This window comes from Chelonia mydas, chromosome 8 (genome assembly GCF_015237465.2).
Source record: "Chelonia mydas isolate rCheMyd1 chromosome 8, rCheMyd1.pri.v2, whole genome shotgun sequence".
Lineage (NCBI taxonomy): Eukaryota > Metazoa > Chordata > Testudines > Cheloniidae > Chelonia > Chelonia mydas.
Window position 1 is genome coordinate 93,619,580 of NC_057854.1, and position 14,779 is coordinate 93,634,358.

General features: G+C 46.3%; 1 protein-coding gene across 9 annotated transcripts in view; it reads left to right on the top strand.

Moving 5' to 3' along the window:
* The window catches only part of SSBP3 (single stranded DNA binding protein 3), a 138,226-nt gene that overhangs the window by 20,004 nt on the left and 103,443 nt on the right, over positions 1–14,779 (top strand). Inside the window, exon 1 of one of the 9 annotated variants that reach the window (XM_037907809.2) lies at positions 2,574–2,645. The exons of the other annotated variants lie outside the window; for them this stretch is intronic. Coding sequence (XP_037763737.1) covers positions 2,589–2,645 — 57 coding nt within the window. The 5' untranslated portion in view covers positions 2,574–2,588. Of the gene's footprint in view, positions 1–2,573; positions 2,646–14,779 lie in introns of those variants that run through there. 9 annotated transcript variants of the gene reach the window in all.

The window sequence follows — 14,779 nt, forward strand, 5'->3', positions numbered from 1 at the left end:
GTTAGGTGTGGGCTTAGGCACGGAAAGTTTCACTTAGCTGATTCTGGGCAGCAGACATGCTGAGGGCACTGAAGCTGGTTGGGTAACGCTGTGGAAGTAGAGGGTGACACAGGTCCATCTGCAGGAGCGCTAAGGTACTGCAGTGGTGAGTTTCTTTTGTTGTTGGGCCTGTGTGCTTTGTGTTAAAGGAAGAGGGGAAAATCCAGTCTTCGGCCAAAGATGTAAAGGTTAAACGTGTGTTGGTGGACACTGCTTGTGTTGGAATAATGGGACTCCCCGTGTGCAGAGCAAAGTGGTGGGGGACAGAGAGGCTAGTGAAATGGTGCTGGGCTTGACAGGGAGAATAATGCTTTGCATGGAGCCATCCAACGCTCTTCTGACCCGCAGGACTGCCTGCCTTCGTCACTCCTCTTAATTCATGGAAATTGCCATGAAAAGACAGATGGTTTTTAAAAGTTGATTTCTGTCTCGGCTTTATCTGCTTGGGATTCGTTTCTCTTCACAGAGCAGGCACTGCTTTGGCTGGTAGAAGCGGTGATGGAAGCTGTAGTACAAATTGAGGTTATTGACACCATAAGTCTTCAGTTTTTATATCTGTAGATTTCTCTTTGGCATATTGATGTTTCAGACTGGACACAGGTTAGGGAATCTACATCTGTACACTGTTTGTCTAAGGAGAAATACTCAAGTGAGCAATAGCTTGTCAGGCGGCTGTTCAGAGTTTACCTTCACCAGGCTGATACTTGCATTTGCATTTCAGTTTGAATAGTGCTAGTGTGGTTTTAAAAGCACAAGTCTCCTCTCTCGGGGGGGGGGGGGTGACTTTTGGGTGCCCAATGTTGATTATTCTTTTTCCTTTTCCTTAGAAACTTTTAATATTTTTACTTCCAATAAGCTCAGGTTTAAAATAACAAAACCGAACCATAACCTGGATGTTTGACTTAATTTTGAAACCAGAACATTAAATCTGCATCCCTTTTTTATGAACTACAAAAATATGAAAAGTTTAAGATCCATTGTCTGTATTTTGAACCCCTTTTATTTTAAGATCAGTTTGCCAACTTTCTCCATTGGAGTCTGAAGGGCATGGTTAAAAAAACCTGGTTTAGCACCCTCTAATAGCTGCGGTGTGTGTCTCATCCATGTGGAGGGGTTGTAAATAAATGTTGTTTCTGGTCGCTTTCCCAATATGAAATCTATTGGTTCTGCCAAGTCAGAAGTATGGTGCTGGGCACTGGACTTCCATTAGGAGTGGAACGTCCATCATGAAATCCTAATGAGCAAACTGTGGTATTTTATTTCTTTGCTAAGGTCAAGGATTTTTTTTTAATGAAGCTTTCCTCCTAGTTTCTGTGTGGTGCTTATAATGGGTTAAATTTGTGCATGGCTTGATGGGGGCATCTACCTCGTTAGAACATTGATGATTTTTTTTTCCTTATAAATCCTGTTTAAAATAAAGACTAGGTTAAATCTGCAGAGGTGCTCTGATGGAAAGCGAGAGATGGAGATGATCGCGATTCGAAAGGGAACATTTGTGGCATAGAGTTTGCATGGGCCGAACAATAGAAACACTGTGGCTTGTGAGCAAAGGACGTGGCGCAGATGCGGAGCAGTTAGACTGGCGTGTGGAAGGAATGGGGGCAGGGCTTATTTGCATAACTGATTGTTGCCCTGGGGATTAAGGTGGGGGAAGGGAAGGGAGGCGGTGGGAGCACAAAGAAATCTACAGAAAATGCAGATTTTTTTTTTTTTTTTTTTTTTTTTACGGGCTCTGCCACTTCTGCTGTTGGGTGCTGGCTGTGTGCAGTGTTGCTTCAACCCACGCAGTTCATTCGTGCCATCCTGCTGACATACGCTTCTGCCTGGTGCTGCTACTAGAGCTGTCATCTGGGTTTGTTTTCACTCAGAGGGCAGGAGGAGGTCCACAAGGGAGACAGCCTGGTTGCCAAGGGATGGGGTTTTTAGCCGCTCCTGATGTCTCTTATAAAGGCAGTGACTCTGCAGCCTGTCGTGTCAAGATAAAGTCCAAAGGAAGACCTCTGGCTGTGCCTTATGCTAACGTTTTTTAAAAAAAATGTGTGTGTGTAAACCCTTAAATATTTGATCTTGAACGTTTATCCCCCCAGGATGCAGGAGCTTTTTGTAGTGAAAATCTGCTTTTGCTTCCCATCTTTTACTGCCTGTAACAATTTTTTCCCCCGAGCCGTTTTTGCTTCGGAGTTTACTTTATGGAGCTTCACAAGGCTGAGCTTGTACCTCTGATGATTTTTCTAAATACAAATAAGCTTTCAAAGCAGAGGATGTGTTCTAGCTAGTGCTGTCTTACCTGAACACTTGTAAGTGAAACCTGCCTTGCAAGGGGACATGTCCAGCGGCACATCCTACCCCAGGGGAAGAGGGGGTGTTTAACTTGCTCTTAAAACAGTGTGTAGCTTTCAGTGTTGGCTTTCTTATCTGAAAGATGTTTTTGCAAGTCCTGGTTGCTAATCCAAATTATTACATTTGAAAGGCAAAGCTACCGCAAATAAACTTGAAATTTAAGTTCTGTTTGGCTACAGTCTGTAGCTTAGCTCTGGCATACTCTAGAAATGTGCTATGGACAGGGCGATGAGGAACACTTACGGTTCTGCTGTTTGGCCCAGGGGGTGAGTAATGTGGAATGGATGATTTCCAGGCAGCGGGGCAGGATGGATTGGGCCAGGGGCTCCTGGGTTCTAACTCAGACTGTGGCACTGACTCTCTGCATGGGCTTTGGCAAACCACTTCATTCTGTTGCCTCTACTTCCCATTCTGCAAAATGAGCATAATTTCTTGTTTTGCAAGGTGCTAAGGGTGTTACACAATGAAAGTACTGGATGCAATAGATAGTGCTAGCTCAGAATGGCAGCTAGTCAAATGAACCCTCCTGTCTGCTTTGCCAGGTGAGTGCATGAAAGTGCGTCTTATTTACTGTAAGGAATGTAGCTCAGTTTAGCCAGTTAGTTGCTTGGACAGAGCAATTAGGTTAAAGGGATAAGGGGAAAGAAGGGCCTTTTTCCAATGAACAAAATTAGCAGCAGCAAGGGGGGCTTCCTTGCAGAAAATGCTGTAGCCTGTCTGTTTGGGGTCAGCAGGTTTTTATTTGCAGTTCAGGGGCCACCTCTCCCAACGTGAGATGGGGCACACTGTAAGTGGAAATGGTGGCTGGAGCCCAGCTATGTACCAAGCAAAGCCTCTTTTTCTTCTGAAGGCTGAGTACAGCTGCATGTTTGAAAACCCCTTGCTCTGGACTGACCAAGGCCACATCTACACTGGCACTGCAGCAGCCTCGCTGTGCCGGAAGGGATTTTTCTGTTGCTGTGAGTAATCCACTGCCTCACGTGACAGGAAGCAGGTTGGCATCAGTAGGGCATTCAGGCCAAAGGAATGGCTAACGGGGAGGTGAGGCTGAGAAGTGGTCTGCCACTTAGAGCCAACAGACAAGCTTCTTGCTGAGTTGGACTAGTCTTTCTCCTTTGGGCTAACAAAATGGTGATGAGCAGTGTCCTGCCTTTTACACACCTCCACCCCCATCAAACACAACTTCTCACATGCACCTAGATAGCTGTGGGTTCTTCTAGTTGGCAGCAGAAGGTATCGGCTCAGAGGCCTTAGATCTCCGCCTTTCGTTTGACTCCTCAGACTTTTCCTCTTGGCCCTCAGTAGAAAAAGGATGGTGCTGAATGGACTATGTAACGCGCAGGGCTCCCACCACCTTCTGTGGGAAGCCCCTGCCCCTGATGGAGCTGCAGCTGCTAGTGGGGGCAGTTTGGGTGAGTAGGTGGAGCAGCCAGTGTCCGAGTGGCAGTGCTAGCTGCCTGGTGTATGTGACTGGTGATTTACCCCACTGTTCCATCACTGCGTGCCAGGGAGACCCAGTGCCCAGTGATGGGACTCGGCAAAGCAGCAGCATGTCCTTCATTCCTGGCAGTTGCAATGGAGATGATGGCTGCCCTGAGCATTACTGATGTAACTCTTTTCCCAGTGCTAGTGTCTTCTGGTCTCATCATGGAGGGGAGGGGGAAGACTGGGTCTGGGGAGGCTGTGTGGAAGTGACCAGATTCCTGTGTCCCTACTGGCATGGATTCATGCCTGAAAAGTAAGGCGTTTAATTGTAGGCTCTTCCCTTCTCCTTTCCTTCTCTCCTCCTCCCCCTCCAATCAAGAGAGGCGCAGATGGGGTCTGTGTGTAAATCACATAGAAGGGTTCTGTCTCCTGGAGCCTGTGCCCATCTGCCTGCAGGATCGCAAGGTGAAGCCATTCTCTTTTATGTGAGAGCCTGAACTGTGACGGAGTTGCCACTTTGAATTGGCGGAGTAACCTCAGCATGAGTTTTGACACACATGATAAAGCAGTCCTGAAGTGTGGCTTTGTTCTGTAAGTTTCTCTGCCATTTGCACCTGCTCCCTGGCGACCTTCTCTCCAGCTGAGTGACCAGACGTGGCTGTTTCGGGAGCCAGCCAATGTCTCTCAAGTGCCAGCCAGTTGCAGTTGGTAGAACAGAAGGAGTTTCTCCTTTTTTCCCAGCCTCCCTCCCTGATGTGCAGCGTGCTGTGGTGTTTTCCCTTGCTTCCTGCGGGGGCTCTGAGTTGGGACTGTAGCTTCCATCTAGGTTCTGGGCCCACTTCAAGGTCTTGCTGCTCTTTCAAGTGTACATTGCAGGATTCTCCATTTCTCCTCTGACACATCTGGCTACATCTCAATACTGGGTTACTAGATGAGCAGTTCCACTCAGCAGTTCCCATGTTACCCATTCAGCGTGGAACGGCTCCTTCTTAGATGTTTCTCTGTGTGAGGCAACATAGCATTAGGGATGTCACAACCATTTTCGGAGGGCAAGAGGGCTATCTGTTGCTGCATAAGGTAGGAAGTGGCCTTGGCTATTGCTTTGTGAATGTAGGAACTGCCAGATTGGATCAGAATCAAGGTCCCATCTAGTCCGATGGCCAGTACCAGATGCTGCAAGAAGGTGCAAGAAACCCTGTGCAATATGCAACTCAGCTACTTGATTGCTTTTAGACAAACATAAAATGATGGGGTCTAAGTTAGCTGTTACCACTCGAGAAAGAGAACTTGGAGTCATTGTGGATAGTTCTCTGAAAACATCCATTCAGTGTGCAGTGGCAGTCAAAAAAGCAAACAAAGTTGGGCATCATTAAGAAAGGGATAGATAATAAGACAGAAAATATCGTATTGCCTCTATATAAATCCATAGTATGCCCACAACTTGAATACTGCATGCAGATGTGGTCGCCCCTTCTCAAAAAAGATACATTGGAAAAGGTTCAGAAAAGGGCAACAAAAAATTATTAGGGGTATGGAATGGCTTCCATATGAGGAAAGGTTAATAAGACTGGGACTTTTCAGCTTGGAAAAGAGATGACTAATGGGGGGGAGGATATGATAGAGGTCTATAAAATTCTGACTGGTGTGGAGAAAGTAAGGAAGTGTCATTTACTCCTCCTCATAACACAAGAACTAGGGGGTCACCAAGTGAACTTAATAGGCAGCAGGTTTAAAACAAAGGGAAGTATTTCTTCACCCAACGCACAGTCGGCCTGTGGAACTCCTTGCCAGAGGATGTTGTGAAGGCCAAGACTATAACAGGATTCAAAAAAGAACTAGATAAATTCATGCAGGATCAGTCCATCAATGGCTATTAGCCAGGATGGGCAGGGATGGTGTCCCTAACCTCTGTTTGCTAGAAGCTGGGAATGAGTGACAGGGGATGGATCACTTGATTACCTGTTCTGTTCATTCCCTCTGGGGCACCTGGCATTGGCCACTGTCAGAAGACAGGATACTGGGGTAGATGGATCTTTGGTCTGCCCCAGTATGGCCATTTTTATACTGCTGGTGATCATCCTTAACACTTGAAAAGATGCCACCTCTGGGCTTCCTGCTCCATTGATACAGATCACTGCTCAAAAGATTCTTTCTTTTTTGACATGACTATCTACCTTCTCTCAAGTCTTTCAAAGGTGCTTACTGTGTACATCGAAGTCCTGGTTAGAGAAAGTGGAAATGTCTGCAGTTGGGGGCAGTTTGTAGTGAAAAAGATGTTTCCCACTCTTTTAGTTGCTTGGGTACTCCTCCTCCAACCCTCTTTGACAACCAGAGCTCATTTCACTGTAGAAGCTGGGGACAAGTTCGTAATTGCCTTATGACTGGTATGTCAATGATGGCTGTCTACATCTCATTGCTGTCTTGACTTCATCATCTTGGCTGTGTAAATCGCTTCATCTACAGCCTTAGAGTAATTCTGAGGCCTGAGATTCTTGCCAAGTCATACATGTAGGAAAATAACCTTTAGGCGAGGATCGATGGAATAGTGGTTAGGGTGCTAGTCTGGGAGACCCAGATTCAGTTACGTCTGTGACCATGGGCAAGCCACTTAAAGGCCCTGTGCCTCAGTTTCCTCTCGCTATATGGGGATGATTGTACTTGCTTGCATCACAGGGATGGTGAGGATAAATACATCATAGTGAGGTGCTCATTGCTGTGGTAATAGGGGCCACAGGAGTACCGAAGATACATGGTTTTTGTTTCATGGCAGAGAGAGTGGGTATTGGGGACTGAAGTGGCACCATTTAATAAAAGGATGTGGGCTGCCACCTGAAACTAACTTTGTTCCTATGGATTTTGTGTGTGAGGTCTTATCCCAGGCCTGTATTGTTGCCCACCTTGAAAAATCAGTGATACTGTAGTGACTTGATCAGAAATATAGTGAGTAATGCAATACTGGGGTGTCTGGAGGCCAGGAGGAAACCTTCAACCAAGTTTCAAAGCCCTTTTTCACGAAGGTGCTGCTCTCAGGGTGAGTCCTGGAACGCTGGGCTGGGGTGAACACTATTCGTATTTTCCCATCCAGGCTTTTTTCTTTAAAGCCTTATGGGACCCAACACAGACGAGCTTTACGAGGTTGTGTTAAAAGAAGCGTTACTCTTGCTTCTCTTGGAGCCTGGTTGGTGTCATGGCATGTCTTAACAGTGCGTCTATCTTTACCTGCAGTCATTAAGGAGTTTTCAGCATTACTTATATAAAGCCTTTGCACTTTCGATTGCTTCATTGTGCAGTACAATGGATTCTCTGTCAGTGTGCCAGCTAATTAATTTTAACTTTTAATGTTGCTTCATCTCGGTTTGCTCTCCGCATTGTCCAGTTTTAGTATGTTCTAGGGTGTTTGTAGCTCCTGCGGTCCGTTGTCTTGTTGCTGGAAATGATGGAATTGGATGGCATACTTCTCCCTTTTGGTCCCCCTCTCAGCAACTAGTTGTACTCGTGTGTCTCCTTCCTTTTGTTACAAATATATTGATCGGTTTGGGGCGGGGGAGGGAAGCAATTAGGGGACTGTTCAGCGAGTTAGTTCACTCAAGCACATGGTTTATTCTGGGTGGAAGAAGGCTCTGAGTGCAGTGTTCACTTTAGCGTAATCTGATGAAAATAACAGGCTATCACTACTTGGCTTGCTGATTTGTAGCGAACATGCCTTGTAGGAAATGATTGGGGAGGTGAAATAGTATTGTTTGAATCTTCGTTACACAAGGGCTCATTCATCATTCCCATGAAGAACACACAATCAGGAACAGAACTATTCCCCCCTCTCCCCCGCCCCCGAAGGGCCACGGTATGTTAATTAGCAGCTTGGAAAACAAGTATTTTTGCCCTTTCTCACCTTCAGTATAAGATTTTTAAACATCATTGGGGTAACATTGCGCTGTTGAGCGTAAGACTTACAAACTCTGCCGACTCGAAGGCACGGTGCTGTTTGGATGTAACACAGGGATGGTGAAATGTCACATCCGATCAATTCAGCATCTCAGGGAATGTTCTGTGTGTTGGTGGTCAGAATCCTATTGAATTTAGTGACCTGCTGAAAGGGAGGATAAAAGAATAATGGGGTGTGTGGAATAGGGCCACATACAGAGCCCTGAGAATTAAGAGACCTCAGAATTGACATATGGGGGACAGATGGAGGACTTCAGTAAATGGAAGAAGGGGGAGAGAGGGTCATGGGTCACGGGTCACATGCACGGTCCTGGCATAGTGGAATAGTGAAGCACCCTGGCAAGGGAGAGCCCGTGGCATTGGGGGAAGGAGGAGGACCCTAGCATGTTGGAGAGCAGGGAACGTGGGGGCGGGGGCACACAGACTCTGGCATGGGCAGAGGGTTGCAGCATGTCCCTGAAATCAAGGGGCAGAGAGCTTGTGTGTGGGACGGAGAGATGCAAGGAGCCCAAGGTGCAGGCAGTGCACTCAGCCTGCAGAATCTGCGACTTCTTTGGATCTTTTTGTAAGTGGCACCTCTCCGTTTCAGTTCTGAGACCCCTTTGAAACTCTTGTCATATGGGCAGACCATTGGACAGAATTTATAGAAAACCAGGGAGAGGCAGGTTTGTATTGCAATCTCTGTTTCGGGAACATGCATTTGAAATAGGTGAACATGAAACCATCCCCATCCTTCCATCCCACGGTTCCTTCCATCATCCAGAAATGGAAAACAAGTACATAGCTCGTGGACCAGGTTCTTTTATTATTGCAAAAACAATAATTTGATCCTCAGGACCCTTCCTTCTCTCCAGCGTTTGCAGCAGATGGCTTCAGTTGTGTGCACCATATCTTCATGGTGTCTTGTACATTACCTCCCTCCTGCTCATGACCACACATGCTACCTCCCCTCCTGTCCTTGTTTGTATAACATGCACACATGGAAAAGTAACTTTAGGAAAGTACGGACATATTTTTAGTTGTAATGAAATAGACGTGATCGTAGCACCATGTGATCACGCAGGTCACTTCCTTTGGGAGAGGAAGGATGGACTGGTGGTTAGGGTGCTAGCCCAGCTCCCCCATTCCACCCAACTTCCTGTGACCTTGGGGAAAGATTGCTAAGTCTCTGTCCCTCATCCCTCCCCATTTGTAAAATAGGGATGGTGGTAATTTCCCTACCTCAGAGAAATTTGTGAGGCTAGATACATTAATGGGGGCTATATAAGTAGCACTCCTGCCAGCAAGTGACCAGCCAGGAATCCATGAACAGCAGCCAGGGAACTGGTGTTGAGTTTTTCAGTGCTGGAGGGTGGGGCGGGGAATGGAGATCTGTATATGCATGAACTCCAGCTTTTGAATTTGAAAGGGTGGGTTTTGTCTGAATGCTGCCAATTCGTCTAGGAGGAAAGGCTACTGCAATGGAAGGGAGGGAGCCCACCCTCCGGTCAAGGAATATGAAATTGATGCCTTTGTGTTTAATCTGGTTATAAGGGCAGCTATTACAGATAATGAATTTTGCCTGTCCACATAGCAGTAATACAAGAACCTAAATGTCTTTCAATGTAGAGAAGGTTACTCCTCTTTATTTCTGGTTGTAAATTTTGCTGGTTACAGATGTTGAGAGTTGATATACATAGCTAATTAAGTTATTGTTTAAGCCAGTTGGCAAGGAGCAGGGACGAGTGTATTGAGAGGGAGCAACTAAACTGTTTCATTATAACCTATGGAACTGTTACTAGCTATGCGCATTTGTAGTTCCCAAGCCAGGACTGCTGGTCTTCCCTGACCAGGCTTGTCTTGCTGAGAAAGCATGTCATCTGGGCTCTGATGAGGGCAGCATAAAGAAGCTATATGGCTTTGCGGGGGGGATTGAGCAAGGCTTCTGGTTTGTGTGTTAAATCTGTTTTCTTAAGCTGTTTGGGAGAGATTTCTAGTAGAGTCATATAATGTGGTAAATGAGCTGGGTTTAAAAAGAGGAGCATTTCTGTAGCAAAGAGTGTTTTTGAGAACAGCATACCTCTAAACACTGTAATGGGGGGGTGCGCGCGGGGTACACACTGATATCAAGGGAGGAACAGGTTAACTGAGGCATGGTAGTTCAGAGAGATGGCAAGCCTTGATAGCCTGCATTGTCTTACAAGACAAACCTACTTGGGCTACTGTTGCTGTATTTGTGCTCTCGGGTCAGGTGGATAGCTGCATGTGGCCGAGTGGCCAAAGCTCTGTGCCCACTGCACCTGCTGCAGAGTGATCCTCCAACCCAGATCCTGTCCACTCCACAGCTGGTGCAGGTGAAACACAAGACGTGTGCACTAGTCTTGTGACAGCATTTGTTGACCATGGTTCCAACTGGTTTGGGCTTTTGAGCCAGGCATACCTGCCTGGTGTGAGCATTGTGGGCAGGGCTAGTCAATTAGATTTTGTCAAAGTCCAGATTTCTGGGTAAAGGTGTAGTCGAGACTCCAGAGAAAATAATAATGGGGAGGGGAAAGATAAATAGATTTTTGCGGTCTGTTCAAAAGAGTCTGGCGGTCCGGGGTTGGCCCGTGGTCCCCCAATTGACTACACCTGTATTGGGGCCTAAAGCTACAGCACGGTATCTGGGAGTGATTTAAAATGGTTTGGCCCGTTCTACATTTGCCAGGCAAACTATTTAAACGCTTAAAACTAGTTCAGTGAAAGGCCAGTGGAGATGGGGGATTGAACTGACCCAGCGAAGAAGTTAAGTGATCTGCCGTGAATGGTGGTGGTGGTTGGGTCCTTACCCATAATGCAGTGTGATGGAGACCCTTGCAGCAGAAGAAGAGGAAGTGCTGCAATGAACCGTTAGCCCAGTTTTGCTGTTTCTGAAGATGACTGCTTCTCTCCTAAGATAAGCTGCAACAGTTTCCAGCCCCATCCCTTAATAATGTCCATGTGCTGCCTGGCTCCTGCCCTGACTTTGATGGCATTGGGTATATATCAGCACCAGACTTTTTTTGGTACTTTCCTCTACAGGTCACCATGGAATTCATCCTCCAAGGCTTGCTGTGATGTGAACATGCATGCATGCCCCCTCCCTGCCCCCCAACCCCCTTCTCCCCCCCCCCCCCCCAAAAAAAAAAACCCACAAAAAACCAAACCATTTCGGGTCAGGGCAGAAATCTCATGGACTTCAGCGGGGACTTTGCCTGAAAGAAGGACTGCACGACAGTCTTCTCTCACTACCACGTGTATGGCACTTTTGCATGCTTGACAACCACTAGGTGCTACTCATTTGAACTCATTAATGTGAAATGAATTAGAATGAACTTGGAGGCATTCAGCTCGTCTCGACCCGAGAGCAGCCTGGGGAAAACGGGGGTTTGGTGACGGGGGGGAAAAGAAGGACCCTGCAATACTGGAACATCTCTAACAATGGCAAATGTAAAGAATTGTGCAGTTACCATCTCATGTTCACACTTTGGCAGGGCAACCTCTTGAGGTTCTAACAAATGTCTGAAATCGGCTGTTTATAACTGCTTGGGCCCTGCACCGTGGCAGGCGCTGGATATTTTTGAACCTGGCAAGTACATGGTTAATGTTTCTGTTGCCAGTTGAGGCTTTTTCTTCTCTAAAGAGATTTTGACTCTCGGAATGACAGAGTATTAAATTGCTTTGACTGCAGACCAAATGCTCCTCGCCGCCAGTGTCAAATTAGTGCTTGAGGTGGGGGGGGGGGGGCAATGGCAGTCTAACAAGGGCATCGTTTTAATTTTTGGGGGGTACACGGGGTGTTATCTTGGGGAGTGTGAGGCAGCCCTGCTAAAGCTTTTACTGTAGCTGATCATATTGCGGGGTGCCTGTCCCTTTTAGAATCCGTTGGGTAGTTTCTCAAACATTCCATATCTGTATCCCTTACATAATAAGAGCTGGCAGATTACCAGATTCAGGTTCAGTGTGCAGCCCAGCGATAAACTCTAGAAACAGTGGCTGCAGGGCCCAGCCCCAGCCCCGTTGCCATTCTATCTCTATCCCAGCATCTCTGGTCTCCTTTTATTTAACTTAATAAAAACAATGTAATTCCCCTCAGCAGTGCTTAATGCTGACCAAAGGCAAAACCTGAAATTCGCCTCACTTTCCCAGGAGCTTGTTGGGACTAGCTTGGAGGCGGGAGGGAAGGGCCGCCTCTCTCCCTACAGCACCTTCTCAAATGGGGGAAGGATTCCAAGGGGTTCTGAGTGCATTTGGCTACACCTCTGTCCTATTAAAACTCAGCAGGTGCTTTCTTTTCCCTTCTCTCTGCCCCCTCCCCTTAAAGATTTCCTGCACTTCTCGTCTGCTTCACCTTTGAGTTCTGCCATTCTCCATTTTCTTCTCCCTTCTGTGCATCTTCCCCTCCCCCTCTTTCTATTTCAGTCCCTTTTGTTCCAGGCTCTCAACTTCTCCAAGGAAGAGAACCCTTGTTTTCTCCCCAACGTGTGCTCTTTGCCCCCTTCTCTTAGCTGTGCCTGGCAGAGACCTTTCCAGCAGAGAGCAGTTGAGTGTCTTTCCAACATGCTGTTAGTTAGCTGGTCAGAAGGGGGGTCACTAGGGACCTCGGGCTCTGTCCTCCTTCCTCTTGAAACTTTTAGCCCCTGTTTGTTAGGGAGCAAAGGACTGAATTGTATCCCCCTTTGTGACATGCAAAGGACTGAGTTGTATCCCCCTTTAGTGCCGTACTCAACCTTTTTGCCTTTTTCTCCTCCCTCTTTTTCCCTACCTGAGGATCACTCTCATTCTGATTCTGCTGTACACTAGATGCTTGCTTGGCTGGTGGAATCAGCAGCTGAGTGTAACTGATAAGATTCTAGTCAGTTTCACCCTGTCATGATGTGTGGGAGCTGTAGGGGCAGATGTGATCTGGATCAAGCTGGTGGATTTATTACCCGCACGAAGGAGGGAGGCAGAAAATAAACTTTCCGCAAAGCGGAGGGATCCCTCATTCGGCTGCTCCCAGTGAACTGTGAAATGGCCTGGGATAGTCTAGTGTTTGAACTTTACTCCTCTTTAGAAAATCCTGTTTTAAAGATCTCGTTCAAGGCCTGTGAACAAATAAAACGTGCTGATAATTTGTTCTTCCCGTAGCTAGGATGAATTCCTAGAGAGTCCCCCCGTTTCTCAAATTACATACAAAGTTGACAAAACATTTGGCAGTGCCAGCATTCTACTTTATGTTCTCTGACTGTACTTCTGTAAAGCCTTGTGCATGCAGATACAAAATTCTTCCACGCTTGTGAGTGAGAGAACTTGCTGTGGAGCCATGGGGGTGCAGGCGGGTCTGTGGCATCGCTGGTGGACTTCTTTGACATGAAGCTATTTGTGTTGGGAGGGGGAGAACCTTGTCATTTGGCAGTGGGTTCCTTTTAGCCAACTGGAAGGTGCTAGTACGCCATTGGCCATCTGTCGCCCTTAGTATGGCTTCAGTCTGCCTTCTGTTTACCACAGAAGGGTTTACCCATATTCTGTAATACAAGTCCACTAATTCTGACCACGAGGGGTAGTAAAAGTTCCATTTTGCCTTGCATGTTCATGTTTCATATGCATAACCTGGGTTGTTTTTTTTTTTTCATCGCCTTGCCAGATGCATATGAAGTTTGCTAGATCTTTTTTATATTGTTCAGTAATGTTCGTTGCTAGGAAAATAGCTAAAACCGAGTACATCAAAGAGAGAAATTTCTGGTGTGTTAACAGAGAGTAACCCCAAATTTGTGTATGTTGCATTATTGGCATTACCCTCTTGTTCTAGTTAAAGGGTTAAAAATTATGGGGAAGTTCAGCTAGCACTTGCAAGATATGGTTGCCGTAGCAACAGGCCTTCTAATCTGGTAGGTGACCTGAGAGACTGTGGAAGATGCAGGGGTTGGTTTGGCATTTCATTATTTCATGAGGCTGCAGCTCTCCAGCTGGTTCATTTCTGAGCGTAAAGCTGCTGTTCCTGCCACTAGAATTACTGGCATTCCAAAACAAAACAAAAACTGTTTGGATTACCCAGAACAATGCAGACTGCTCCTTCTAGGCTTGGCGCACCGTCCCTCTTGCAAATAATTTTTTTTAAACTTCTGAATTTCTTTGTCCCAGCTAGAGGTTCCTTGTTAATATCACAATGACAGTGTGGCCTGGTTTTGTTGAGGCAATTATTGTTGGAGACAATGTGCAATTTACAAGTAGTTTTGTGATATTACAAATAAATTAGTAAACCAACCTGTTTTTAGAGGCACTGATGCTCAACTTGTTTCTCTTTCACCTGCCTTTTGTAGGTGATCCACAAACTCCCTTGGTGCCATAATCACACAGCAAATCTCAAGCCCAATAAATACTATTTAAACTTGTGTATTATAGATAGGATTTCCTTTTTGCTTAAAGGATTGGCCTTATTAGCTAAGCAGAATGGATTTCATTTTCTGTGGTGCTAAAGTATTTCCCTAGGCCCTTTTGGAACCCTGGCGAACCTAACTCCTTTCTGATTTGCTGATGTAATGCAACGCCAGAAGGGACAAAACCCATCAAACCCCTTTTAAATAGGAAGCTGGGGTTTGAACAAAAGCAGAGGGAGTAGGGGGCAAATGTGGATCTCAATGCTGGGGGGTAAATGAACGCAGTAAAGACAATACAAGGTTGTAGAGAGTCAGACTGGTCAGTGAACGACTTATCAGCACTTTGTAGAACATGAGTCTCAAAGGAGAATTAGGAATTTGGGGTACTCTGACTGCCCAGAGTAGCATGTGAACTTTTCTTTACACCGCTGTTCAATGCAGATGGGAATGCTGGCCTATAATATATAGGGGGAGTTCATGCATTTCAGGGGTCTCACCAGTGCGTGTAGGTCACTTGCCAGGGTTATTTGGGTATAGCGCGCTTAATCTTCCCCTGCCATTGCAGGGGCTCAGGCATTGGTGAACTTTGGTCCTTCCTGTTGGCTGTCTGTGGCACATAATAGCTGAATTTCTTGTGGGCCGTCCAGCTTTGGTCTAATTCCAGTATTGTGCTGGGT